General features: G+C 52.6%; 2 protein-coding genes across 2 annotated transcripts; both read left to right on the top strand.

The window, feature by feature from the left end:
- The first annotated feature begins 119 nt into the window (after positions 1-119).
- Positions 120-15,208, top strand: P3h1 (prolyl 3-hydroxylase 1). The gene is made up of 15 exons (XM_005083854.4): positions 120-663; positions 2,495-2,647; positions 3,585-3,774; positions 4,444-4,575; positions 5,549-5,688; positions 8,076-8,165; positions 8,531-8,583; positions 8,753-8,874; positions 9,939-10,066; positions 10,194-10,289; positions 10,755-10,905; positions 12,417-12,534; positions 13,909-13,984; positions 14,220-14,360; positions 14,730-15,208. The coding sequence occupies exons 1-15, from the start codon at positions 190-192 to the stop codon at positions 14,883-14,885; spliced, it is 2,220 nt and encodes a 739-aa protein (XP_005083911.1). The 5' UTR covers positions 120-189; the 3' UTR covers positions 14,886-15,208.
- A 3,000-nt stretch (positions 15,209-18,208) lies between these two features.
- Cldn19 (claudin 19) lies at positions 18,209-27,029 on the top strand. Its single transcript, XM_005083852.4, has 5 exons — positions 18,209-20,578; positions 21,691-21,855; positions 21,945-22,029; positions 23,602-23,754; positions 24,465-27,029. The coding sequence occupies exons 1-5, from the start codon at positions 20,356-20,358 to the stop codon at positions 24,511-24,513; spliced, it is 675 nt and encodes a 224-aa protein (XP_005083909.1). The 5' UTR covers positions 18,209-20,355; the 3' UTR covers positions 24,514-27,029.
- The last annotated feature ends 412 nt before the right edge of the window (positions 27,030-27,441 follow it).

Below are 27,441 nucleotides of genomic sequence, written 5' to 3'. Positions count from 1 at the left end.
CCCGAGCTTGGAGGCGGAGCCTCACAAAGAACGGGTGTTCCGATTGGTTGAAAGCAAGAGGCGGTGCAAGCTTCCTGGCCACGGACTCGGAGGCTTGAGGCGTGGCTCGTCCCTGGGCGTGGCTTCTGTGGGGCAGGACTCTGGATTGTGCCCGAGGCGAGCTGTCCCGTTAAGCGAAGAATCGAGGCCATGGCGGGGAGCGTAAGGAGGCTGCTAGTCGCTCTGCTAGCGGTCGCCGCAGCTGTCTCCTCGCGGACCGCAGAGGAGTCTGAGCCGGGATGGGACATGGCAGCCCCTGACCTACTTTACGCAGAGGGGACCGCCGCCTACGCGCGCGGGGACTGGCCCGGGGTGGTCCTGAGCATGGAGCGGGCGCTGCGCTCTCGGGCCGCCCTGCGTGCCCTCCGCTTGCGCTGCCGCACACGCTGCGCCGCGGAGCTGCCGTGGGCTCCTGACCTCGATCTCGGCCCGGCCCCCAATCTAAGCCAGGACCTGGGCGCCGCCGCCCTGAACGACCTGCGCTTCTTCGGGGCCCTGCTGCGCCGTGCCGCCTGCCTGCGCCGCTGCCTCGGGCCGCCTGCTGCCCACTTGCTGAGCGAGGAGCTGGACCTGGAGTTCAACAAGAGGAGTCCGTACAACTACCTGCAAGTCGCCTACTTCAAGGTGCGACTGACCCGGAGGCCGGCGGCCCGGGGCGACCTGGGGAATTCGGGGAGCAGAGCAGGGACGAGTCCGCAGGGAGGAAAGGGGCCTCTTGGCGGACTCGGGGCGCTTCGTTCGGTTCTTATGAGCAGATGCTAACCCTAAAGGTCCAGCCAGTAGTGACAGTCCAAGCCGAGCAGAACCTGCTCCTTCCTAGAGGGAACCGAGGCGACCGTTTGGGTCTCCTAGCCCTACTTCATTGCAAGTATCCAAGTGAGAAGCTAGGCACTTCTGCAGCATCTTCCTTCCGGTTCGTTTTCCAATCATGCTTTTCGTGCTCCCGAATCCAAGACTAGCGCTTTCAGGACGTGGGATTGCCACGTCGCCAGCAGGGGCTGCCTGGCTCCTCCTGCGGAGGACCCACTGATTAGTATGTCAGTTTTTTGGGTTTTTTGTTGTTGTTTGTTTTAAAGAAAATGATTATCTTTAGGGATGCCACAGCGCTTTAAGGCCAAGTCAACTAACAGACTTTGGAGCACCAGGTGACTGGCAACATGTATTTCCGGGACTCAAAGCACTTTGTGTATTTTAACTAATTTACCCTGAAACAGTATCCTTTGAGTAGATGCTATTAATCCCATGGGGGGGTTAACTAATTTACCCTGAAACAGTATCCTTTGAATAGATGCTATTAATCCCATGGGGGGAGGTTTAACTAGTTTACCCTGAAACAGTATCCTTTGAATAGATGCTATTAATCCCATGGGGGGGAGCGCAGGCAGACTGTGTATCTACAATCGTTTGACAGACCTTCAATTCTACCTAGAAGAGACTTAAAGGCTCTTGGGAACCTTAGATTTCTGCTTATTACCTCTATTCCTCCTGATTATTGGGATGAGAGCTGGACTTACAACCCAAATGATTGGGTTCTCACTTAGGTCATGTCACTTAGCAGCACTACTTAAAATTCATTGACATGGACAATTATTGAACACCTACTACATTCCAGTCCTTGGGCAGGTGATTAAAATAATCGATTGACTCTTTGTTTTACCTTGTGTCATCATACTAAGGGCTACCTAAAATGCTTATGTAGATGGTTAGGGTTCTTCAGTTGAATGAGGCCTGACAGAAGAGGTGATATTGAAGAATGGTTTTTCCCCAGCAAGGGGAACGTAGAGCTAGAGCACAATATATTTTGGGCATGGGGTATTCATTGCAGTGAGTCCCGTGTAGGGATGCATACAGAGAGCAGAGGAAGTGACTACAAAGTTTAGGGACGCTGGATTCAGAAGAAACTTCTGCAAATTTCGAACAACCATCGTCAGACTTAAGCTTTCAGAAGGCTCATTCTGGAAGCCAGATGGTTAAATAGGTAGAAGGAGAAAGTGGTGGCAGTGGAAACAGGAGAGGGAGGCCTGTGCCTTAGTCCACCAGAGGAAGCCAGGTGCCAGAGCCTAGAGGTAAAAAGGCTCATGGGTGGGGTGGATAACAGAGGGAAGCAGAAGCAGTCCTGAAGGACTGGGGAGAGTAAGCTCCGAACAGTGGCACAGTCCTCTGATCCCAGCCCTTGGATCTTACCACAGTGTAATTGTTAACTGCCCTTTCTGTCCTGCCCCCAAATCATTGCATCTTTAGCGTCTCCAGTCAATACTTGTTTGTTTGTTTGTTTGTTTGGAGACAAAGTCTCACCTATCATTCCAGGACTTAGCATCTGAGTCAGGAGGACTGAGAGTTTGAGACTGACCCATATAGGGACACCCCTGTCAGTAGACACAGAGAAAGCAACCAAGCAAACAGTCAAAACCTCACAGAGTTTGGATGGGAACTCATTCTTTTACTTCACCCATAGATAAACAAGCTAGAGAAAGCTGTGGCAGCAGCGCACACCTTCTTTGTGGGCAATCCTGAACACATGGAGATGCGGCAGAACCTCGACTATTACCAAACCATGTCTGGAGTAAAGGAGGCAGACTTCAAGGATCTCGAAGCCAAGCCCCATATGGTGAAAAGATACCCATCACCCAGTCAGAGAGAGAGAGAGAGTGTGTGTGTGTGTGTGTATGTATATGTGTGTAGCAGAGCTGCTGTGTAGTCCAGGTTGGCCCCAAGTTTTCCATAATTAATTCTTTCACCTAACTTAGTATTGTGGTCTATGTGTGTTTTCAGCACATTTTTGACCTAACATTTGAATAGCACTTTCTTAAGCAACTTATGTTCTCTATCATTTTAATAATTTATACATCAAAACGTTAGAGAGCTGGAGATAACAATATATACAAATATAAGAAACACTATCAAAATGGCATCGCACATACATAATACATGCTAAGCACTCTATCACTCCCCAGCCCCAGAATGACTTTTAAAGTAAACTTGTATCTGCTGGGCATGATGGCATATACCTGTAATCCTAGTATTGGGGAGATAGAGGAAATGAAATCAGGTTTTCAAGGCTAGCCTCAGTGCTTCAAGGAGGCTAGGGGTGGGTTGTGATTTTTTTTTTTAACTTGTGTATGTGTGTGTGTTAGAGAGAGGGAGAATTTATGTGGGTGCTTAAGAAGATATCACATCCCCTGGAGCTGGAGTCACAGGCAGTTGTGAGCCACCCTATGTGGGTGCTGGGAACTAAACTCAAGTCCTCTGTAAATACATGTTCTTAATGACAGCCATCTCTAGCCCGTTATCTGAAAACTGTAAGCCCTCCAGAAATGTATAAGAATTACAGCAAACTCTGCCTTTCCCCTGTATTCAGGGTTACATGTGTAAATTCAAAGGGTACTGGAAAGCCTGTTTACTAACAGCCCTTATTACGTATCAGCACCCAGGTTCCACCTTTACATCCATAGTTTAGAAGCAGGGATTAGAACCTCCGTGACAGTGCCTTAGGACAAGTGAGGGTTCATCTGGAGCCTATTTTGAGTACCCCTTCTCTCCAGTAGCATGAGTTTCGGCTAGGAGTGCGACTCTACTCAGAGGAGAAACCACAGGAAGCTGTGCCCCACCTAGAGGCGGCCTTGCAAGAGTACTTTGTGGCTGATGAGGAATGCCGTGCCCTCTGCGAAGGGCCCTATGACTATGATGGCTACAACTACCTAGACTACAGTGCTGACCTCTTCCAGGCCATCACAGGTGCGTCCATTCAGAGCTTGGCTTCATCAAGCTTCCCAGGACTATAAGGTCAAATTGATGCACGCACACTATCTACAGCCTCATCCTCAATTTCTTTTTTTCATTTGTTTGTTTTGTTTTTCGAGACAGGGTTTCTCTGTGTATCCCTGGCTGTCCTGGAACTCTCTGTAGATCCTGCTGGCCTCGAACTCACAAAGATCCGCCTGCCTCTGCCTCCTAAGTGCTGGGATTAAAGGCATGCACCACCACTGCCCAGCTATCCTCTTTAGTCTGGAATTCTATTTGCTTTCAGGGGCTAGAAAGATGGCTCAGTGGGTAGGTAAAGTACTTGATGTGCAAGCAAACAGACCCAAGTTCAGATCCCTAAGCACCCACGTAAAAGGCAAACACAGTGCCCACCCGTGTAACACACACACACACACACACACACACACACACCGTGTAACCCGTGTGCTGGAACTTGATGGTCAGACAGCCACATCCTATGTCTCGAAAAATAATAACAATAACAAAGTGAGGAATGATGGAAAAAGACACCTGGCATCACCTCTGGCCTCCACACAGGTGCACACCACACAGAGATTGCATCCCACTTCAATTTGTCCATCTTAGCCAGAACTTGAATCCTAACAAATGACTTTATTATTCCTCATCTTTGATTCCTTTCAGACCATTACGTCCAGGTCCTCAGCTGCAAGCAGAGCTGTGTCACCGAGCTGGCTTCCCACCCAAGTCGAGAAAAGCCTTTTGAAGACTTCCTCCCTTCACATTATAATTATCTTCAATTTGCCTACTATAACAGTAAGACCTGCTTTCTTTCTTTTCTCTGATGCCTCAACTGAGAAGGTTAGCCACACAGACAGGGTTTGCAGCCTCTCTGCTTCTTCACTATGCCTGACTTCTGTGTCTATGGTAGGCAACATGCCCAGTGATTCCTGGGTCTTTTGTCATAAGACAATGGCCCAAAAGTTAAGAACAGAGTGCAAGGCCTCTCTTTTGTCCCTTTGCACATTTGTAATCCAATTTTGCATTTGAATTAAAATGAATAGCAAAAGTAAGGCTGCACTACTGTTGAAACCAGCTCACAGGACATGCCCAGCCCTCCTCCCAGGGTAAAGGGACTAAAAATATACAGGAAAGGGGTTGCAGAGATGGCTCAGAGGTTAAGAGCACTAGCTTCTCTTCCAGAGGTCCTGAGTTCAATTCCCAGAAACCACACGGTGGCTTACAACCATCCTTAATGAGATCTGGTGCTCTTTTCTGGTGTGCAGGCAGAACATTGTATACATAGAAAAATAAACCTTAAAAAAAAAGATCCAAGCCAGTCGTTGGTGGCACATGCCTTTAATCCCAGCACTCGGGAGGCAGAGGCAGGTGGATCTCTGTGAGTTCAAGACCAGCCTAGTCTACAAGAGCTAGTTCCAGGACAACCTCCAAAGCCACAGAGAAACCCTGCCTCAAAAAAAAAAAAAAAAAAAAAAAGCCAGAAAAAAAAACAACAGCAAATCAGCAGTTGTTTACTGGGTACTTACTGGGCACCAACCATTATAGCATATCCACAAGTACATGATATATGTTCGTGTATAGTTGAGTTGAGGAGATCTATTTATGACCTATCATAATCTTCCTCTTCTAAAAAGTCATGTTGTGTAGCAAGTACTACTTTACCCTGTCATCATGGCCTCAAGGCTTCTCTGCAACCAGATGCTAAGTGGATTTTGGTACCCACGATTACACCCTTTCCTCAAAGACATTTTCTTTTCTTCCTTTACAGTTGGAAACTATACTCAGGCTATTGAATGCGCCAAGACCTACCTCCTCTTCTTCCCCAATGATGAGGTGATGAGCCAGAATCTGGCCTACTATACAGCCATGCTTGGAGAAGAAGAAGCCAGCTCCATCAGCCCCCGGGAGGTGAGAGACTAGCTTCAGTGAGGGCAGCTTCTGGCTGATCCAATCACAAGGCAGAAGAGTGCTGCTGGTCGGGGTTAAGCAGGTTCTGGACTCAGCTTGCCGCTCATGGTGTGTACCAGAGTTTGCAGAGGATGCCAGGGCCTCGCAGCATCCTCTGGCTTTGGATGTGAGCTCTTCACATTGGCACACAGATTTCTCTGCCCCACTTGACACCCAACTCAGATGCTGGATGCCATTAGCCCAAAGTCAGTGCTGTACCCTTCATAATGGGTTTCTGGTTCTGTTTCCTTCCTCAGTGCATTTCTCCCTGTCATTGTCTGTTCTCTCTTACCAGTCAGCATTTTTCACACCTCTGAAATGAGAAGAAAGCCTAGGTAGCACAGACCTCTGTCTGAGGGGGGAAACATGGATCCTTCCACACAGTTCTGGAATGGAGTCTCCAGAGAAAATAAGCCTATTGTTTAGCCCCACCCAGGTGACACTTGCTTTCTTGTAGTTACCCGTCTTGGCCAGTAGATGGTGGCCATCTAGCTTTAAGAAGGCTCAGTCTTTGTCTTGCTTGGTTAATACTTTTTACCTTCCTTGAGATCCTGTTAGTGAGCCTGGGAAGGAAACTACTCCACCTGTGAACGTTTACCTAGAACTCTCCTCCCAGGAAGGGTGGAGCTAGCACTGGTTTGAGCCCTAACCCAGGCCTTCATCTTTTGTAATCCACGTGGCTGTCCTTTGAGTAGATATTCTGCCTGCTGTAGCGATGAAAATTTGCACATAAAATAGCTTGTGCAGTAGGCATTACTAGTTAGTGGCGACTGGAATCTGCTATCTGCTTGTCCCTGTACTGACATGCTTCCTGATACATGGCTAACAATAACTAGTAAGTCATCATAGGCTAACAATAACAGCAGTGAGCTCTGTTTGCTATATCCTCACTATGTTGTTGATGAGAGCTAAATGAGATATGTAGCGGCTTGGTGTCTGGCAGGAGGAGAAAGCCAGTAATTTAAACTCCTTATGATTCCTCTTCCTCACCGAGCACTGGTGGCCCATGCCTTTAATCCCAGCACTTAGGAGGCAGAGGCAGGTGAATCTCTGTGAGTTTGAGGCCAGCCTGGTCTACACAGGGAGTGCCAGGATAGACTCCAAAGCTACACAGAGAAACCCTGTCTTAAAAAAAAAAATTTTGTTTTCCTCTTGTGTGGTTCCTGTAGCTGACAGGGTGGACTCCTTTAACATGAACTGCCTTGTGTTTATTACTGTCCATTTCTCTTCCTTCTGCTGCTTGGATCCTAGCAGGGGACCTGGGGAAAGATGTGACCCCAGAAGGGACTCAGTTCCCCTGCCTTAGGTAAGCCCTCCCCCTGAGCACACGTGGGATATCAGAACACCAAGCTTAGCTATTCTGCATCTGCCCACCTTCAGGGAGGGATAGGGTCTGGTCGTTCTGAGGGGTGGCAGGTGGCCAACTAGAAAGTATATGGGCCTGAAGACCCAAAACCCTGGGTTTGAATGTAGTATCACTTTCAGCCCTACTGCTGCTTCGTCTTTAGGGGGAAGGTAACAGTCTTACCCCATGCACTTGGGAAGCAAAGGCAGAGGATCACAAGCTACATAGTGAAACCTGGTCTCAAAACAAAAATGTCAGGCAGGATGGCTCAGTGGATAAAGACACTTGCAGCTGTGCCTGATGATCTGAGTCTGATCTCTGTGCAGGGAGGAAACTGGCAAGCTGTCCTCCAACCTCCACATATATGTTGCAGCACACGTATGTGGGGGGGAGAGAGAGACATGCGTGCACACACATACACATACAATAACAAAATGAATAGAATAAAAGATTCTAATAAAGTAATAAAGGTGTTTGCTATACAAGTTTGTGACCTGAGTTCAATCTACAAAACCCACATAAAGGTGGATAGAGACAACAGACTCCAGAGTTGCCCTCTGACCTCCACACATGCACAGTGGAAGTCATTTACTCCGGGACACACAAAGTAAATAATAAGCTATAACAAGAAAAGTAAGAAGAGGGCTGCAGATACAGCTGTTGGTAGAGAGCTTGCTAGCATGCATGAGGCCCTGGGTTCAGTCCCCAGAACTGCAAAGTATAGTGGACTCTTGGTGTTGTGAAACACGTGTTTCATTCTGAGGACCATCAGATCCTCTGCTTGAGAGAACCACTGGGATCTTCTTCCCTCCAGTGAAGCTGACTTATGCTGCTCTCAGCGTCTTCTTGAGCACAATGAGACCTTTGGCCACAACTGGGCAACATATCACCTGTGATGGGGAGAAAATGCCTCAGTCACATAGGGGAAATACAAAATGCCAAGGAGGGCCATCCTAGGGCTAAAAGGTTGGGTTAAGTTCTAGTAGAGTTTTTGTTTCCTCAGAATGCCCAGGATTACCGACAGCGAAGCCTGCTGGAAAAAGAACTGCTTTTCTTCGCTTACGACATTTTTGGAATTCCCTTTGTGGACCCGGTGAGCCAAAGCAGGAGCTAGAAGGAAGGGGAAGAGGGAGGCACTGAGAGGGAGGGCATCTATACCGCACAACTCTGAGGAGAGATTGTCCAGGGCTGAGCCAGGTGTGGGTGTGGACCCTGAAGATGGAGACAAAGGGGAAGATGAAAGGGAACCCTGGGCCACTAAAGGAACAGATCCAAGAGCCCACCTCAGGGCCCACCTCAGTGCAGGCTGCTCAGTGCCCACCTCAGGGCCCACCTCAGGGCCCACCTCAGTGCAGGCTGCTCAGTGCCCACCTCAGGGCCCACCTCAGTGCAGGCTGTGAGGCAGTGGACTCCTGGAAGCCCCATGTCACCCTATTTGTTATTCTGACCCAACCTTAGGACTCATGGACTCCGGAAGAGGTGATTCCCAAGAGACTACAAGAGAAACAGAAGTGAGGGCCTTGTAGAAATGCCACGGTTGGATCAGCCTGACAAGCGCTTGAGGCTTCCTACGCCCAGGCAGATGGGAACTCCTGACCAGGGGTGGGCAGGTCCACTCTGGGAAGTTGGGGTGGGAACCAGGGCCAGCCCCAGCAACCTTCAACGCTGCCATGCTCACAGGTCAGAACGTGAAACTGCGGTCCGCATCTCCCAGGAGATTGGCAACCTTATGAAAGAGATTGAAACCCTCGTGGAGGAGAAGACCAAGGAGTCGTTGGATGTGAGCAGACTGACTCGGGAAGGTGGGTGAGCGGATGGTAGCGTGCGTGTGGTGTGGTGAGCAGATGGTAGCATGCCTGTGGTGTGGCGGGCAGCCAGGCAGGTCGTCCTGCATTCACCAGGTGGCCATACCCACTATCATATACCAGCTTCCACTTGAACATCAGGTCCTAGGACTTCCTCCACATCCAGCACACCAAGGAACTGCCATCCAGACAGCCCTGAGAATGGGCCTTTGGCTAAAAAGTAAGATTCCTGTATCACAGTTAGACTAGCATAGTCACAGTAGGTATGGATGGCATAAACCTTCCTGCCCCCCTCTCCGAGCTTTCTTCTGACGGCTCACGTTGTTATTAAAAGCCCAAACCTCCCGTCTGCTCTGCTCCATTTGCCACGCTCCCACCCACAGTGATAGCTGCTCTCTGCTCTCCTCCTTTCCTGCCTTTGCCTTTGCCTTCACCCACATAGGCCCAGTCACCTCCTATCTGTTCTTACCCTTTCCCACGCACAGATGCAGGCCTGTCTTCCACACACCAGGACCATGCCTGCATCCTGGATACTCAAGCATCCTCCATACGCATCCTCTGTACGTGTAGCGCATCCTCCATCAGATGGGATGGACTGTCTCTGGTCCCCTGAGCCTGCCATTGGCCCACAGATTGTTGCTCTTGCTTGTCTACACTCCTGATGTACTTCTCACTGTCTCTGCCCTTAAAGACGCCTCAAGGAGACCTTACCTGCTCCTTTGAATCTGTAAGGCCGCTGTGGTGTGCATAGCACTGGTTATTGTCTGGCTGGGGAATGGTGCCGTCTTCAGGTGTTAGGTTCTCTCTCTTGCATTGCTCACAGCATGTAGATGGGGTTGAACCAGGTCTCTAGTGTGACTGTTGACTCGGTGGAGGCCCAAGAGCCAGAAGCCGTTTGCTGGCAGAATGGGGCCTAGGATTTGGACCTCCTGATTCTGTCTTCTGGACAACCCTCCCTTGGGAAGTGACTGAGTAGCAATTTCTCTGGAATGCCTGTTCTGTCCAAGGAGGTCTTGGGCAGAGCCACTGCAAGGTTTCTCAGTCTTGCCCTTGATTTGCAGGTGGCCCCTTGCTGTATGAAGGCATCAGTCTCACTATGAACTCCAAAGTCTTGAATGGCTCCCAGCGGGTGGTGATAGATGGTGTGATCTCTGATGCTGAGTGCCAGGAGCTGCAAAGACTGACCAATGTAAGAGTTGCCCCGCTTCCAAGTGCCTCCCTCCTAGGTGCAGTGGTCCCTGTTGCCCTTACTTGTCACCTCTCATCAGATGCTCCATTGCCCTGACTAACTTTGCCTTGTCTTTTGGTCCCCTTAGGCAGCAGCAACTTCAGGAGATGGCTACCGAGGTCAGACCTCTCCACACACCCCAAATGAAAAGTTCTATGGTGTTACTGTCCTCAAAGCTCTCAAGGTAAACTACATCTTAACTCTCTAGAGCATGGAGCCAGGGGGCAGGGTGGGGGGAATCTATCGGCCAGGAAGGAGGAGGAGGAGGAGGAGGAGGAGGGCACTCCAGTTTGGGAGGAGTCGGGGGTGGAGATAGATTGGGAGAAGTGTCTCACTACTGACATTTCAGCTGCCAAGGAGTAAGAATAAGCTATGCCAAGTAGATTTCCTTGTAAATGTTGGCTGTTAGACAAGGCGCAATAGAAAACAAGGCAAGTGAGATGGGATGGGTCCCCAGACGTGTGGGTTGACTGTGAATTGGGTCTGATCCCAGAGGGCGTGTTACTGAATAGGGTACATGGAATATGAAGGAGAGATTGTGCCTTCAGCAGTGGGATGGGAGATGCTCTCAGTATACAACCTTGTATCTCAGTGTCCTGACAGCCTATAGAGGAGAGTCAGGGCAGCTGACCACCAGTGTTCTTTCCAGCTTGGGCAGGAAGGGAAAGTTCCTCTGCAGAGTGCCCACATGTACTACAATGTGACAGAGAAGGTTCGGCGTGTCATGGAGTCCTACTTCCGCCTGGACACACCCCTGTACTTCTCCTATTCCCACCTGGTGTGCCGCACTGCAATAGAAGGTGGGCCCCGTCACCCCTGCAGCATCTCAGGAGTAGGCTGTGCCCTGGCACTGCTCTAGACACCGAGGTCATGGAGAAGACTAGGACTCGGTCCCTTCTTGCTGACTGGGAAACAGGCGCGAGTATGTTGGCTGCAGCCCAGCATGGAGGAAGAGCCAGTCAACTAGCCAAGGGTCAGGAAAGCTCCCAGGGAAGGTGGTGGGAAGTTTGCAGGATGAATGTATTTGTGGAGTTCACGGGGTAGCAGGAAACCCTGCAAGCCCGAGAGACCAGTTCTACTGAATGGAAACACTGAGGGAGCTAAGAATGTTGCCACCTCACAGAGAAGCACATTCTGTGTCATCTCCTTTCTCTCAGTCCTGCACTGTGCTGCAAGCCCTCTCTTAGTAACTTAGCTATACCAGACTTATATGGGAGCTAGGGCATCTGAAGTCAGAGAGGTGCAATACCTTGTTCCTTCTCCCTCATATCCCCTATACTTTCCTGAGCAGGGGTGAGGCAGAGCCAGGCTGCAGGAATCCCATGTGGCCCACAGCCCGTTCTGTCCTGCTGTGGCATTCAGAAGATGTGCTGACACCTCCTTGGAAGGTGGCAGGCATTGGAAGGCTGCTGCCTCCCTCAGGGTGTTAAAAAGCTCTAAGAAAATCTGGACACACCAAAGGGATGTGTCAGGCACTTGACTGTGTGCCACAGAGCCTCGAGGTGGAGGAGTGCTGGCCCAGGGAGGAGTCAGCAGACGCTGCAGGACTTGGCAGAACCGTCATTTTAAAGGATGAACTTTGGTGCCGTATGTGGAAAGACTGAGTGCAGGTGGATCAGACTAGAGGCAGGGAGCCGGTCAGCAATGACCGTGGTGGCTGAGGATGAAGGTTAGAATCTGGAAGTGGCAGGGAGGCAGAGAGGAGGTGCCGTAGGAGAGGTGTAGAGGTGTAGGCATGCGCTGGTGACTGGCTGCACCTGATGAAGCAGCATGTGCCATCCCCACACGAAGTGTGCCAAGGGTTACGCTGGAGGAAGGTGCGGTCCACGGCATTTTACAGTTATGCTGTAGTCTGTTTTTCTGTGTCCTCGCCCTGTGTGGTTTCCCACCCATCTCCATCCCAGAGCCTCACTCTGGCTGCACTATCCTGCTTCTGTCCACCTGCCCGGCCCCTCCTGTAGGCCTCCTGGAAGATGGAGTCAGTGGACCCTGTGCCCAGCAGCTTCCTCTGTTTACTGCTGTGGTCCTTCCTATTTCAGAAAGTCTCTAGCTCACCCAGGATGATGACACTCAGCCCAGAATCTGCCTTATTAGCACCCTACAGTCCAATGGGCTGTCCCCTGTTCACCTGAAAGCTTGTCCTGATCAATAAGCAGTGGCTTAACCAAAGATTCCTCATAGCCCAGAACGTGACCGTTCCATAGACTCACATACCTGTGGGGACACCCCTCCATCCCGTCCCATGTGTCAACAAGAGAGCCGCTCACTGTGTCTCCTGTATGCCTACTCACATGGGTTATCTTGGCCTCAGAGTCACAGGCGGAGAGGAAGGACAGTAGCCACCCAGTCCATGTGGATAACTGCATCCTGAATGCCGAGACCCTTGTGTGCATCAAGGAGCCCCCTGCCTACACTTTCCGGGACTACAGGTAAACGCAGCACGCACAATGCCAGGGCTCTGCGCTTGCCCTTGGAAGTTCCTCCAGGTCCTGCAGTCTGCCTCCCACCCTTGGTGCGCATGTGCACACAGGCAGGGCAAGCTGTCTGTAGAGGCCAGCCCCTCACTCCAGTCCTCACTCCAGTCCTCACTGCAGCCCTCCCTGCAGCCCTCACTCCAGTCCTCACTCCAGCCCTCACTCCAGTCCTCACTGCAGCCCTCACTCCAGTCCTCACTCCAGTCCTCACTCCAGCCCCTCACTCCAGTCCTCACTGCAGCCCTCACTGCAGTCCTCACTGCAGTCCTCACTGCAGTCCTCACTCCAGTCCTCACTCCAGTCCTCACTCCAGTCCTCACTCCAGTCCTCACTGCAGCCCTCACTCCAGTCCTCACTCCAGCCCTCACTCCAGCCCTCACTCCAGCCCTCACTCCAGTCCTCACTCCAGCCCTCACTCCAGCCCTCACTCCAGTCCTCACTCCAGCCCTCACTCCAGCCCTCACTCCAGTCCTCACTCCAGTCCTCACTCCAGCCCTCACTGCAGTCCTCACTCCAGTCCTCACTCCAGCCCCTCACTGCAGTCCTCACTCCAGCCCTCACTCCAGTCCTCACTGCAGCCCTCACTCCAGTCCTCACTCCAGCCCTCACTCCAGCCCTCACTCCAGTCCTCACTCCAGCCCTCACTTCAGTCCTCACTCCAGCCCTCACTCCAGCCCTCACTCCAGTCCTCACTCCAGTCCTCACTGCAGTCCTCACTGCAGTCCTCACTCCAGCCCCTCACTCCAGTCCTCACTCCAGCCCTCACTCCAGTCCTCACTCCAGCCCCTCACTCCAGTCCTCACTCCAGCCCTCACTCCAGCCCTCACTCCAGTCCTCACTCCAGTCCTCACTGCAGTCCTTACTCCAGTCCTCACTCCAGCCCTCACTCCAGTCCTCACTCCAGCCCTCACTCCAGTCCTCACTCCAGTCCTCCAGTCCAGTCCTCACTCCAGCCCTCACTGCAGTCCTCACTCCAGTCCTCACTCCAGTCCTCACTCCAGCCCTCACTCCAGTCCTCACTCCAGCCCTCACTCCAGTCCTCACTCCAGTCCTCCAGTCCAGTCCTCACTCCAGCCCTCACTCCAACCCCCTTAGGAAGACAGACAGTAGGGACCCCCTCAGGAAGGGCATAACTAGGAGGGCATGTGTGGGCTTGGCATGCAAGGACACTAGCTCGTGTATGTTGGAGTCTCTGAGGTGGGGCGGGGACCTTGTGAGATGTTTATGGCTTCAGAAGAGCGTCTGGCCTCCAGCTACTGGTTGAAAGCACACAGAGGAGGGTTCTAGGGAGCGGGGGATAAGCCACATCTAGATTCTCTGCCTTCCCAGTGCCATCCTTTACCTCAATGGGGACTTTGATGGAGGAAACTTTTACTTCACTGAACTAGACGCCAAGACTGTGACGGTAAGTGCTCCCACCGCCCTCATCCCTGGGGACAGAAACCCTGTTCTCTAAAGCTGATGTCCCCAGAGGACAGTACACAGAATACCACCTGCCTCTCCCCCAGCCCCATACCCTGTCCCCAGGCCACGGGCTTTGGGATATGGCAGCTCTCCTCTGACTGTCCTCTGGGTCCTGGTCCTAATTAGCCATTACTCTCCAGAGACCTTTTTCCATTTCCCCCTTTTCCTTGCCATAGGCAGAGGTGCAGCCCCAGTGTGGAAGGGCTGTGGGATTCTCTTCAGGCACTGAGAACCCACACGGAGTGAAGGCTGTCACCAGGGGGCAGCGCTGTGCCATCGCCCTTTGGTTCACACTGGATCCTCGACACAGTGAGCGAGTAAGAACTGTTGGGAGGACCCTTGTCTGTTTCCAAAAGGCTCTAGGTCCTTTCTCTGAGTCCTACTGCTGGTGGTTCAGTCATAAAGGAGTTGTGGACTAGGGACTCCCCACCTCAGTACCCTCACTGCAGGCACTGCTGCCTCACCCTCCCTGGACCTTCCTTTTCACAGGTAAGTGGGAGACCAGGGTAGAGGTAATGTGGACTCCTTGGTTCACTCCTTGGACCCTGCTCCAGCTACTAGAACTTAGGCCTGCTGGAAAGGAGGTGGCCCCTATAGCAGCATTGCCATTGTTTTTTTCTGGACGCAGCACCAACGGGGTGAGGGGCTTGCTGGGGGCTTGCTAAGAAGACAGTTTGCCATTGCAGGACAGGGTGCAGGCAGATGACCTGGTGAAGATGCTGTTCAGCCCAGAAGAGGTGGACTTCCCCCAGAAGCAGCCCCTGCATGACCAACAGGGCTCCCCAAAACCTGGAGAAGAGTCTCTGTCAGACAAAGAGTCTCAGCACAAAGATGAACTATGACAGCAGCTAGATCACACGTGGGTGTCATTGGACCCAAGGAACTCTGCCCTGCAGCCGGGACTTCCCCCCTACTCAGGGCTGCAGAGTGAGGGGCACTTTTGTCCGCTAACCGGCCAAAGGATCCTGCCCACAGCCTTCCCCATGGTGCTACTGTTCTTAGAGTGGGCGTGGCAGGACGCCACTCTTCTCTGGGCTTGGCTGAAGGCTCAGGATGCAGGCCCAGAACCACCCTGCAGCCTGTATAGGCAGCTGCCTAACAGCAGCATGATATTTAAGTGTCTGTATAGACAACCAAAGAATAAATGACTCGTGTTTTTCATTTAGTGGTTTGTTCCAAGAGAGGAAATGTTTCCATTCTACCACAGAAGCCATGTTTGGTAGCAGTTACTCTGGCAGTATGTATGGCCCGTGCCATACAGGAAGGCCTGGCCCAGGACCCAGCTGGGTCACTTCCTGTGCAGCCTCAGACCAGATGCTTAACCTGGGTACCCCAGGCTATTACCACAGAAGGGGCATCTTGGTCCTCACTGTCCACCTGGGGAAGCCGTGTGACCCAGACACAGCACCCAGTGTGACAGTACTTCATAAACTTTAAAGCTGAGGCCAAAGCATCCAGACTGATGCTAACCCTTTCCTGGCAGAGAGCAGCAGTGAGCAGTGCTCTGGCATGTTACCCTCGGGCAGCCCCATGCTTCCTGCTCTGCTGGCCTCAGAGCCTGTACCTGAGAGCCTCATGTGCAGGATGATGCCCTGAGAGACCAAAAGCACGAGCTGGAGACTCAGCTCCTCTGGCCACATAGCTGGCACCAAGCCCACCACCTTCCCCATGCCTGAGATGCCACAGGACAGAGTGTGGGAACCTGTATCTGAGCTGTCATTAGTCAGACAATATTTATTTAGTGAGTATCAGCCTGGTGCTAGGAATACAAGAGGGAGCAAAGCAAGCCTGATCCTCACAGAACTGTGTTGTATAGGGGATGCATAATAAATGTGTAACTATCATAAGTGTGGTTTGTATATCCTAAGCCTTTGATATAGAAAGTCATGTTAGGGCCCCAAGGCAGAAGAAACAGCAAGGAGGTTGATGAGGGGCAGGACATATGACTCAGCAGGTAAGAGCCTTTGCTAGTCTTTGCTTCCGAGTACCATATCAGGTGTCTTATAGCCATCTGTAACTCCAGCTCTAGGGAATCTGATGCCCTCTTCCAGCACCAGCACAACATGGTGAACACACACACAAATGAAAACAAATCTAAAGCTAATGCGGGGCCAGAGGACCAGGAAGGGAAGGGTAGATGTCAGATGCTAAAGGCCCCAGTAGCGTTTGAGCTTGATGCATCGGAATGTGACAAACAAACTTTCCTTGGGCGACACATGGAGAATAAGCTGTTGGGACAGGGGCTGATGAATGATCAGAGGGAGAGGAGGAGGCCTGGACCAGGACCAAGCAGTAGAAGTAATGAAGACCAGGCTAGCATCGGTTCCCTGCAGTGCCAACAGGGGGTGCTGAGGGGTTGTCAGGAGGTATGAGCAGAAGGATTTGGAGTTAAGCCACTAGCTGAGGTGAGGAGGGGACAGTGTACTGTTGGAGGAAAGTGAGATGTGGCCAGCAGGAACCTGGGTTGGTGTGCTAAGGGTGAGTTTGGGCATGTAACTGGTGTGTGAAGCTGGGAGAGGTACACAGGGAAGTCACAGACAGGTCATCTAGAAGTAATGAGGACAATAGCGAGAGAGACGTGTCCTGGCCCCCACGAGGGCATTTCAAGAATAAAGAGAGTAGTGTGGGGGGCCAGTGAAGTCCTGAGTGAATATGCATCATTGGCATGAGTGTGGCTGTGTCAAAGACCCCAATGCCTCAGACTCTGGGAATGGCAAGGCCTTCCCCTCTTCTGAGTACAGATGTACAGATCAAGGTAGTGGTGACAAATGGTATCCAAAAGCTGAGCAAGATGAGAACTGGAATCCTGGTGTGATGGTGCTTGTCTGTAAACACAGAGATGGAGACAGGAGGATCAGAGTTCAGGGCCAGACTTGACTACATAGTGAGTTTGAGGCCTCTGCTTCCCAAGGGCTGGGATTAAAGGTGTGTGCCACCACTGCCTGGCTGACTTTTACAGTTTCTTTTTTCTTTCTTTTTTTTTTTTTTTTCGAGACAGGGTTTCTCTGTATTGTTTTGGAGGCTGTCGGACAGTCCAGCCTGGCCTCGAACTCCCAGAGATCCGCCCGCCTCTGCCTCCCGAGTGCTGGGATTAAAGGCGTGCGCCACCACTGCCCGGCTACTTTTACAGTGTCAATGCATGCTAACTACATACTGACAGCAGACTGCCTTTTTTGAACTCAAAAAGGCTATTTCCAGTGGCAGCAGAACTAAGGTAAATGCATGTAACTAGGCTAGGGAGGCTCACCCAGAAGCAGTGGGTGATGGCAGGGTCCCAGCTGAGGTCTGACCTGCGTGCTTGGTCTGTGTTAGGGAAGCACGTAGAATAAATAGCAGGTCAGCAACATGAAGATGCTTGCTGGGATGGAGGCAGCCTGTGGGGGTGTCGCAGGCATAAGGAACAACTCAGCAAACCCAGGGAAGGTATGAGCATGACACTCATTGGTCTCTGGCGTCTAGGGAAGCTACAGAGCTGGGGTAGAGGGCACCAGAGATCTGTACCCGGCACCGTTCCCAAGGAGTGAAGACACCATTAGACTGCCCACGCACTACAAGGTGTCCTTGCCCTAGTTAGACAGTGAACTACCTGAGACTCCTAGTGCAGCCTCAAGCTGCTTATGGGCCTTAGGAAGGAGGAAACAGTGTACCAACTGCAGACGGTGGGAACATGCAGAGGATTGTGGGATTCCAGTTTGGCTGCTCAACTATGCAGAGCAGCCAAGGGTGGAACATGGTTGGCTGTCCTCCTTTCTTACTGTGTGGCCCAAGGTGAGTCATTTCTGTCCAGAGCCTGTGACTGTTCAGGGAACTTAACCCAGTTGGGGGTGGTAAGGCTGGTACCACTTCTGAGCCTCCAATTTCCCATGGCAGCTACAAGGAAAATAGATTACAACCAACTGAATCAGACCCTCTTAACCAGCCTTAGGACAGTGGACCAGCCCCTGGTATTTCATTACAAGAGAGGAAAAAACAATGAACCTTCATACCAGCCCATCAATGATCAACGCATGCCTACCAAGGCCGCCCTCAGCTGGGCACAGCAGTGAAAGAGGTGGCAGCCGGTTCCCAGCTTTTTTTTTTTTTTTTTTTTTGGTTTTTCGAGACAGGGTTTCTCTGTGGCTTTGGAGGCTGTCCTGGAACTAGCTCTTGTAGACCAGGCTGGTCTCGAACTCACAGAGATTCGCATGCCTCTGCCTCCAGAGTGCTGGGATTAAAGGCGTGCACCACCAACGGCCAGCTTGTCTGGCCTTTTCAATAGCCTGTGTATAGTAGCTACCAGTACAGTCCCTCTGCCTCCCCTAAGCCTCATCCCAGCTTGCCACAACAGTGTTCCTTTAGGGACAAAGACATGGAGGCTACACAGTTGTCTTCATTAGTAGGGAGCATCTTATGCCCCCTCCCTATCTGACTGAATGCCTCCCTCCACAGTTCAGAAAGGTAAAGACATGGGGAGAAGCCACAGAACCCAGCACCACACACATCCCAGTTACCTGCCTACCTGGAAGACCTCCTTAAGGTTACCGGGGTCTCACTGCTCTCCAGGGATCTTTTGCTTATATCTCCTGCCCCACTCCAGGCTCTGGTAATCACTCCCCACCTCCTTATTTTAATTCTATTGTTTTGTTATGCATGGCAGAAAAATTTTGAAATCGGAACCATCTTCTCTGTTACCATTCTGGACCTCATTGGTATTTTGGGATTGGCAGGCTACCCCAAGAAGCAGATCCTGTGTACACAGGAAGTCAGAGGGACCCAGTGTGTGCCACTGTCTACCAAACAGCACTCACCCCTTGCCCAGCTTCCCCCAGGCCCTCCTAGCTTGGAGCTGCAGGCCATACCAGGGCCCACGCCCTGACTGGGCACACAGGCTTGCCATTGTCTGACCGTGCCAGGCACCCACGTGAAGAATGCAAGGCAGCAGGCTGCGGGTTTGTCCCTGCAGTGGGGGCTGAGCCTGTGGGGGAGGAAGCTGGCCATTTGCAGCTCTGGAAAGGCAGTGGGGTGCAGGGGATGCAGGGAGGAGGCGGTGGGGAGGCTGGCTGAAGTGGGAGCAGGGGTGTGACATTTTTCCTGCACCCATGCCAAGCCTGTGGGGCTGAAATGAACGTGAGAAGATTGCTAATGAGACCCAGGGGAGTTAAACATTCCCTGTTCCTGAGGGCTGAGTGAGAAGGGGCAGACAGGGGTCTAGGAGGGGGCAACCTGAACCCAGGAATGTGCAGAGGCCACTGCCCCTGCCAGGCTGTTCTGGAGCTAGGGGCCCCGGCTGCTGTCTCAGGTCTCAGCAGGAGCTGCTGAGGCAGCCAGCAAAGGGATTAACTGGCTGAGCAGTTCTCCTTCCTCCAGGCCCATGTCAGGTCTCCCCGGCTTCCCACCACATCTGAGGTTGGCCTGCCTGCAGCCACTGCTGGCCCAGTAACTGTGGGGTTCCTCTTTTGATTCCTCAGATCCCAAACAGACGCTACAGCATGTGTCCCCTGGTTTTAGACCAAACACATGGCTTCCAGGTACCCAGGACTCTTCTCCCCAACACCTCAGCTCTCGCCTAGTCTCTGCCTCAGAGCCCCTACCAAAAACTAACTCTAGGGGTATAGCTCAGTGGTAGAGTGCTTGCCTCACATGTGCAAGGCCTGGTTTCCATACCCAGCACATGCAGGCACACACACACGCACACACACACACACACACACACACACACACACAGGCACACACACACATACACACGCAGGCGCACGCGCCTCTATTTTTTCCTACTGTAACTAGAATCTCTTTCCTTTTCCCCCTTTCCATCCTCAAGCGAGTGGCAAGAAACCCCAGGTTCATGTCAGGGATGAAAGCCCAGCAACTATCCATTGAGCTGGAGCCTGCAGTAGGGATTAGAAGAAGTCTCACTGGAATCACACTCCTGAAGGGGTTTCCCTGGTTGGAAAGGACTTGAGAGGGAAGAGTCAACTCCTCTGAGCCCCTCCCTTCCTTGTTCTTAAGGCAGGGAGGGCTAGGTACCCCCACCTTGTGCTCTAGGTCCCCGCCCTCCATCCCCAAGAAGCTGGGCAAGAGCTCAGCCAGGGACTGGCTGTGGGCGGGTTTTGGCCCTTTCCAGCCCCTGGGCCGCCCCCCTGCATTCTGGAATCCAGCAGCCACTGCCTTTGCTGACCTGACTCTGTGGCTGGCCAGCCAGCCATCCCCTCTCCTACCCTCCTCTTGTGCAACTTAGCTCCCCTGTTCCAGCTGTTCCTCTGACCATGACCACAGCGCTCCCCAAGACCCCGGCCCATCTCTGAGCCCTGGAACACTCAGACTCCTCCCTAGGCCATGGCCAACTCAGGCCTCCAGCTCCTGGGTTACTTCCTAGCCCTGGGTGGCTGGATAGGCATCATCGCCAGCACTGCCCTGCCACAGTGGAAGCAGTCCTCCTATGCAGGCGATGCCATCATCACTGCCGTGGGCCTCTACGAAGGGCTGTGGATGTCTTGCGCCTCTCAGAGCACCGGGCAGGTCCAATGCAAGCTCTATGATTCGCTTCTGGCCTTGGACGGTAGGCTTCAGGCGGGAGCCTGGGAGGGGGCTGGGGAGGTCTACTGCACGCTTTCTCACAGCCTGCCCTCAGCACTGGCCAGGCAGCACGCTCCAGCCCCTGTGTGATTCCCTAACTGCCATCCTGTGTATACTGGAGAGGCCAGGCCAGCCAGGGCTCTGGGCTCTGGGGGAGGCATGAGCAGCACAAGAGGCTGGCAGTCTGGGCTCCCTGTCCTGACACCGTAACCTCACTGCTCACCCAACCCTTTGCACTCTGATGTTCTGTGTAACCGGGGCACTAATACATAGGACATGGGAGGGTGGACTGAGATGAGGGTCTGGCTCCTTACGCCTGTTAACACCATCTGCTTCTCTTCTCTCCATATTCTACATTGACAGACCCATGAACACACACAGGCGTATACACCTCACACAGACACAAACACTAGAACACACCCATGCACAAGTACACACACACACACACACACACACACACACACACACACACACCCCTGCTCCTGGGACGTGGCGTTTCAACCGTCAAACTGGTTTACAGACACCATTACAGCTCTGACCTTGACGGGGCCTCCCACCTGCACTCCAACAGGCACCTGAGCAGAACAGCCACCTGTCAGCCCCTCTGCACACTGATCCGGGCAGATCACCAGCCTCCCTCAGGGACCCAAGTCTCCTGAGCTGTCTGCAGCCTAGAACTGACCAGCACACTCAGAGAAACAAGCGTCCGGCTCCATGGGTGATTGACAGGGCTGCTGCTGGTGACTAAGCCTGACACACTCTCAGCTCTTTCTCTGGCAATCCTGAGCAGCACCCAGCCCTATCTCCTGCTTCTTGATGGTACACCAGGTCTGAAACAAAGCAGCAGAAGAGTGAACTCAAACTATCCCATCACTCAGCACCATTCAGAGGAGCCGGCAAGGGCCCCTGGGAAATCACCCCCACACCCTGTTCTCATACACTCACTGTCTCTTCTCACAAGCAGAGAGGTCAGACCTCTTTGGACCTCTACTCAAGCCCCTCCACACTGGGCTCCTCCCATCCTGGTCCAGCTCCTCCATTTTGCCACGCCCTGTGAGCCCCCCACTCCTGCTCAGTACTTTCTCCCTCTCCCAGGCCATATCCAGGCAGCGAGAGCCCTGATGGTAACGGCAGTGCTCCTGGGCTTTCTGGCCATGGTGCTCAGTGTCGTGGGCATGAAGTGTACTCGGGTCGGAGACAGTAACCCCATCGCTAAGGGCCGTGTGGCCATCTCTGGGGGTGCCCTCTTCCTCTTGGCGGGTGAGTGTCCTGCCTCCTCTCCCCTCTTGCCCATGCAGCTAGCCCACCTCTGGGCGAGGCAGAGCTGAGCACCCCTACTTGGTTCTTAGGTCTCTGTACATTGACTGCTGTCTCATGGTATGCTACCCTGGTGACCCAGGAATTCTTCAACCCCAGCACACCTGTCAATGCCAGGTGAGTGCCAGAGCTGGGCCTCCTTCTTATCCGTCCTTCCCTGGCCACAGTTGTCACTTGGGAGAGGAAATAGGGAGTGGGCCCCGGCTAGTTTCTCACAAAAGAGAGCCACATAGGGTATGACTAGGCCCTTGGGAGGGACAGGAGACCTGATGAGAGCATCTTGGTGCAGCCAGGCCCCCGAGGAGCCCAGTGCCCTAGCTCTGGGTCTGAAGTCTAGCTTTATGTACTTGCCAGGTAACTTAGGTCACTTGTGACTTAACCTTTTCATGCCAGAACCAGCTCTTCTGCGGTTCGGAGGATCCAAGAGGTGATGAGGAAAGAGATTTTGTCCAGAGCTCAGTACAGCTGGTGGCAGAGGTCAAGATGGCTTCCTGGAGGAGGCAGTAGAAGGGGGGGCGCTGGTAACATGAGACTGGAGAAAATGGGTAGCTAAGGCAAGACCCAGCAGCTAAGAGGAGAATCTGCTCCTCACTCTGGGTGAGGCTGCAGCTGCCCTCTGCTGTGTGAGAAGCAGCAGTGGGGAGGCCGGCACAGTGGAGCAGCTGTTGCCTTTGCCTCCAGCAGAGGGCTTTGGGTGAGGGAGGTAGTAGCGAGAAGCAGGCCACATATGTTGGAGCTAATTTGGTCTGAATTTGTAGAGTTAAAGGCTGGGGGTGGGGGACAACCTTTTGGAAGGGCCTGAGTGTACCTGGTTCTTCTTCTTAGCCCAGCCAGGAGCAAAGACTGATAGTTCCCGGTCCAGTTATCCTGCCGACTCTGGGGTAGAGGGGGATGAAGGGATGCTTGGGCTGTCTCTATGGGAAGGCTCCATGGAGAAGACGGAGGAGGAGAATTAAGACAAGAGAGTTATGCTCTGGGTGAGCGGCTACAGCACAAAGACCTGCCATGCAAGGTGTAACCCAAAGAGCCAAGCTGGGACTAGGACTTCAGGACTCCTGGGCTGCCTGGGTTGGGTCCTGAGAACACAGTTACACCTCTGTCTGCCCTACAGGACCCTTCTGGTGGGGGTGGGGGTGATGAGAGGTGAAGGGGAACAACAGGACAAGTCCCCTAGTCAGGAAGTTCCATACAATCTGGGTCCTGAAGGTAGAGAAGGGGCTGGGAAGGTGTTCTAGGTGGGGAAGACCTGTACCAAGGCACAGAGGTGGGAAAGCTGGATGAGGAGAGCCCAGAGGGCCAGGCAGGAGAGGAACAACCTCCAGAGGGCAGTGACGAGCTGCCCTAGCTGGACGCTGGTTCGTAGACCGTACCATGACTGGGAAAGGAGACAGCAGACTGTTCCATTGCTTCCAGTCGGATCTCTGCATTCATCCCTCCACCAGCCAGATGAGGGAATGAGCCCAAGCTGCCCCTCCAGACTTGAGCTGTGTGGTGGGGACATGCTAGTGGGGAGGGAGGCAGGGCGAGCCCTCACCCTAGGTCATTTGCAAAGGAGGAAGCCTGTAAATTCCTTGTGTGTTATCTTCCTTGTACCAGGTGCTGGTTGCAGGGCAGGACCCCGAAGGGGGTTGGGGCCAGGCAGGCAGGGCTGGGGTTTGCAGTCTGATATAGTCCTCCCTTCCCTTACAGGTATGAATTTGGCCCAGCTCTGTTCGTCGGCTGGGCCTCTGCTGGCCTGGCCATGCTGGGGGGCTCCTTTCTTTGCTGCACATGCCCAGAGCCTGAGAGAGCCAACAGCATCCCACAGCCCTACCGCTCCGGACCCTCAACGGCTGCCCGAGAGTACGTCTGAGTCTACCTGCCCTGCCCTGCCCTGCCCAGACATCTGTCCAGCAACTCTCCTGCCCAGAACTCCAGCCAGATGACATGATATCAACTCTGGGCAAGGGTAGATAGGGTACAGATTCCTTGAACTCAGTCTGGAGTTCCAAGCATCTGGTCCTCAACACAGACTCTGAGTCCCAGACTCAAGACACTCAGAGATCAGAAACAAGACCCAGCCAACACGTGTCACCCAGTAAGACCCAGATCTGCTCTGTCTACACTAGAGTGAGTACACAGGGCCTTAGACACTAGCTTAGTCACCAGCTCCTTCGCCAGCCCACTTACTCAGCGAAGGGGCCGGCTGCCTACTATATGCTGGGCCCTGAGGATCTCACAGCAACAGAAGGATCTCAGTGCATTGGGTCAGAGAGCCCTTCATGCTCCATCTAGTCGCTACTCACAGCAACCATATAGAGAAAATTCTCAAGGCTAAGGACTGTCCCCTACATCACACACAAGGACACCGAGCTTCAGAGAGACCTGGAAGTGTGACTCTCCTGTCAGCCAGGGCAGGTCTCAGGCTCCAGCAGTTAATTGCCCAACACTACGAGGTCAGACTGTCTCACTGTCATCCCCAGGACTGGGCCCCAGGCAGGGCTGACGCCACAGCCCTGTCTCCTTCATCTCTGTTCATGCCACTAACCAGCCTTTTCTCTTTTGACTTGCAGACCTGTTGTTAAAATGCCCGCCTCCATCAAGGGCCCCCTGGGTGTGTAAAGTCCGGGTTCCCAGCCAGGCCCTCCCCACTACCACATCTAGACTGTGTGTTTGGTATCTTTTGGAAAGAAAAGTGAACATTCAGTCCCAAGTGTGATGTCATCCTATCTGTTCCCACGAGCCTAGGGTGGGGCCTGGACTAGAGAGGTCGGAGCCAACTCCTAGTGCTATTGAGGTGGATTCCAGAACACAGTCAGAGCAAGCAGGAAGCACTTAGGCGTCCTGCTCTGTGTCTCTGCCTGCCTTGCCTTGGAGTTTGGTACCAGGGTCCGCAGGAGGGGAAACCACAGCTTCTCCTAGAGGCCACCTAAAGCCTGGCCTAGTAAGGGTGAGGGATACCCTGGCATGGAGACCCTCCCATAGGTAGAATGTTCTAGACCCCCCTTGGGAGCCCTCTTGAGGAAAAAGACAGTCTCTGTAAGGCCCAACTAGGGACTGGGTCACAGCCAAGTGAGGGGACACTATAGGAGCTCCCTCATTGAAGAAGGGGATGGAGAGGGACATCACATCAGGACTGTCCTGTGCCAACTCCAAAGCCCTCAGCTCTCACCCTAATCCTACAGTGACTGTCACAGCTTCTTTGTCCTGAAGTGCAACCAGGGGACAGGGCTTTGGGTCCTGAAGCCCGGGTATGACCTTCTAGAAAAGGTAAAGTCCAGCAGTGTCTTTCACCCTCAGTGCCCCCAACCAGAGTGTGCCGGTCCCTGCCTTCCCTCTCAGGCTTCTGCCACTCAACTCTCTCCCTGGACTCCAGTCTGTCCCTTCCTGGGAAGAGGCGTCCACCATTAGCCTTCTGCTGCTTCCCGCAGCTTCCTAGCTAGCCAGCTAGCACCGGCTTCTTCCACTTCTAGTCCGTGACCATATCTCCTCAGAGCCTTGCTCAGCTTCTTGTTCAAGACTGACTGCAACCTTGAGGTGAAGAGACCAAAACACTACATCGGACAGAGTGGGAGGAGGGAAGCAGGTGCTGTGGTCAGATAATGACGTCATACCCCCCAAACTGCTGATCAATTAATCTTCTGATTGATGGTAACCATCAGCCCCCATGGCTGCCTCTGATCCTAAACAAGTTTCCCCAGTGAGGCCCCTTGGGCTGTGAGGTCCACAAGAGAGTCCTCTCTGGGTACCTGAAGCCATCAGGTGGCTCCTGGCCTTCAGTGCACATTGGAGTCACTTAGAAGTGGATGCCAAGTCTCCACCCAGACAAGCGTTGACGTGGTAGACCCTGGCACCAGAATCCATGCAGTTCCTTTGCAGTGTGTAGTTCACACTAGGGGTACCTCCTTGAGGCCTACACTCAGACCCTCTGAGTGATCTGGAGAAGGCGGAAGGAGCCTACCAGAAGACCGTGGGGGAGAGGCAAGACTAGGAAGGAAATCTCATCCACCTCCTGCCTTTCCGGAGTCCAGACCCCTGGAGGAGACGCCCACATCCTTCCCATCAATGTTCCTTTGTGCTTAATGATTTTGACTTTGAATCCTGTCACATGCAACCCGACTAACACAGAGTTTGAAATCTATGAACCAAGTGCGACACAGATGTCCCCTCCCCAGGTCTGGTATTCAGCAGCCCTTGGTGTTTTGTTGTGACGTTGTCAGGAAGCTTTGTGTCCCCTTTTAAGAGTCTAAGGGCTAAGAGGCTCAAGACCTGGTGGGGGAATGTGAAGGCAGACTGTGCAGGCTACAAGTGGGAGTTGTCGTCGGGGCAGGCTGTGAGAGAAGAGAGCTCCGTGCAAGGACGGGACCTGGCAGTGGAGTGGCATTACCTGTCCCTCCATTAAAGGAAGCCATTCTGCCAGACTGGGGCCTGCAAGGGCAGAGGGTCACACACCTTAATGAGTTACGCAAACAGTTTATACACCGATTGAAACCGTGAGGTACTGGGGGTGGGCAGGAAGTGTGTGGGAGAAACGGAAGGAGTTTAAAGCTAAAAGTTTAGGGAATGAGATCGCCCAGGCATCCCCTGAAGCGACCCCATTCAAATGTCTACACTAAGGCCAGAGGCTTTGTGTCCAGTCTGCTGTTTACTGTTCTGATCTCCAGGCTGATGGATCCGGCAGAGATTGGGGAAGAAGAACTCGGATACAAAAGGGGTGGTTCAAAGCTGCTGCCATGTGTGTTAGTAAACAGAGTCCGAGAAGTTAAATTGGCAAGTTATACATTTAAGGGCCATACCTATGCATTTGGTTCCTGAAGTTCCAGATCCTGGGAGAACAGATCAGGAAATTATAGGCTGAGAAGTCTGACAGATGGCTACGAGACAATTTCAAAACATTATTTTTTTGCCACACAGTACTATCCCTTTGTGTGACAATGACACTGAGGATTTTTTTTCCTTATCTGGTAGAGCTAAAACTGAAACAATGGCTGGATCTGCTTTAACGTCTCTTAGAACAAGTTCAACGGCAAGGAAAGCTATGGCATTGGGAAGTGCCATCCCCTGACAGGGTCCACTCTACCCCTCTCTTTGTATGTTTGCTAATGAAACCAAATAAGAAATAAAAAGTTTGAAAAGACCTCCAGGGTTTGCTGGCTGCATCCGTCACCATCCTCGCCCTGAACAAGGAATAAAGCCATTCCGTACCAAAGTCTCACAGCTCCTCAGACTCCTTCATTGTGTCGCCTGAACTGTTGGGCTGGCCACTCACCATCCTACCCAGGCCTCCCCATAGCATTTTGACAAGACCTCCATGTTGGTGACAGCACGTTGAAGTTAAGAAATTCTGAAGCATGCTCATGGGAGCTGTGGGGTTCTTTTTCTGTTTCTTGGGTTTGTTTTTGTTTGGTTTGGCTTTTTTTTTTTTTTTTTTTTTTTGGTTTTTCGAGACAGGGTTTCTCTGTGGCTTTGGAGGCTGTCCTGGAACTAGCTCTTGTAGACCAGGCTGGCCTCGAACTCACAGAGATCCGCCTGCCTCTGCCTCCCAAGTGC

Source organism: Mesocricetus auratus, unplaced genomic scaffold (assembly GCF_017639785.1).
Source record: "Mesocricetus auratus isolate SY011 unplaced genomic scaffold, BCM_Maur_2.0 Super-Scaffold_100014, whole genome shotgun sequence".
Lineage (NCBI taxonomy): Eukaryota > Metazoa > Chordata > Mammalia > Rodentia > Cricetidae > Mesocricetus > Mesocricetus auratus.
Note: the sequence above shows the minus strand (reverse complement) of the source record. Positions and strands in the feature narration are given on the sequence as shown.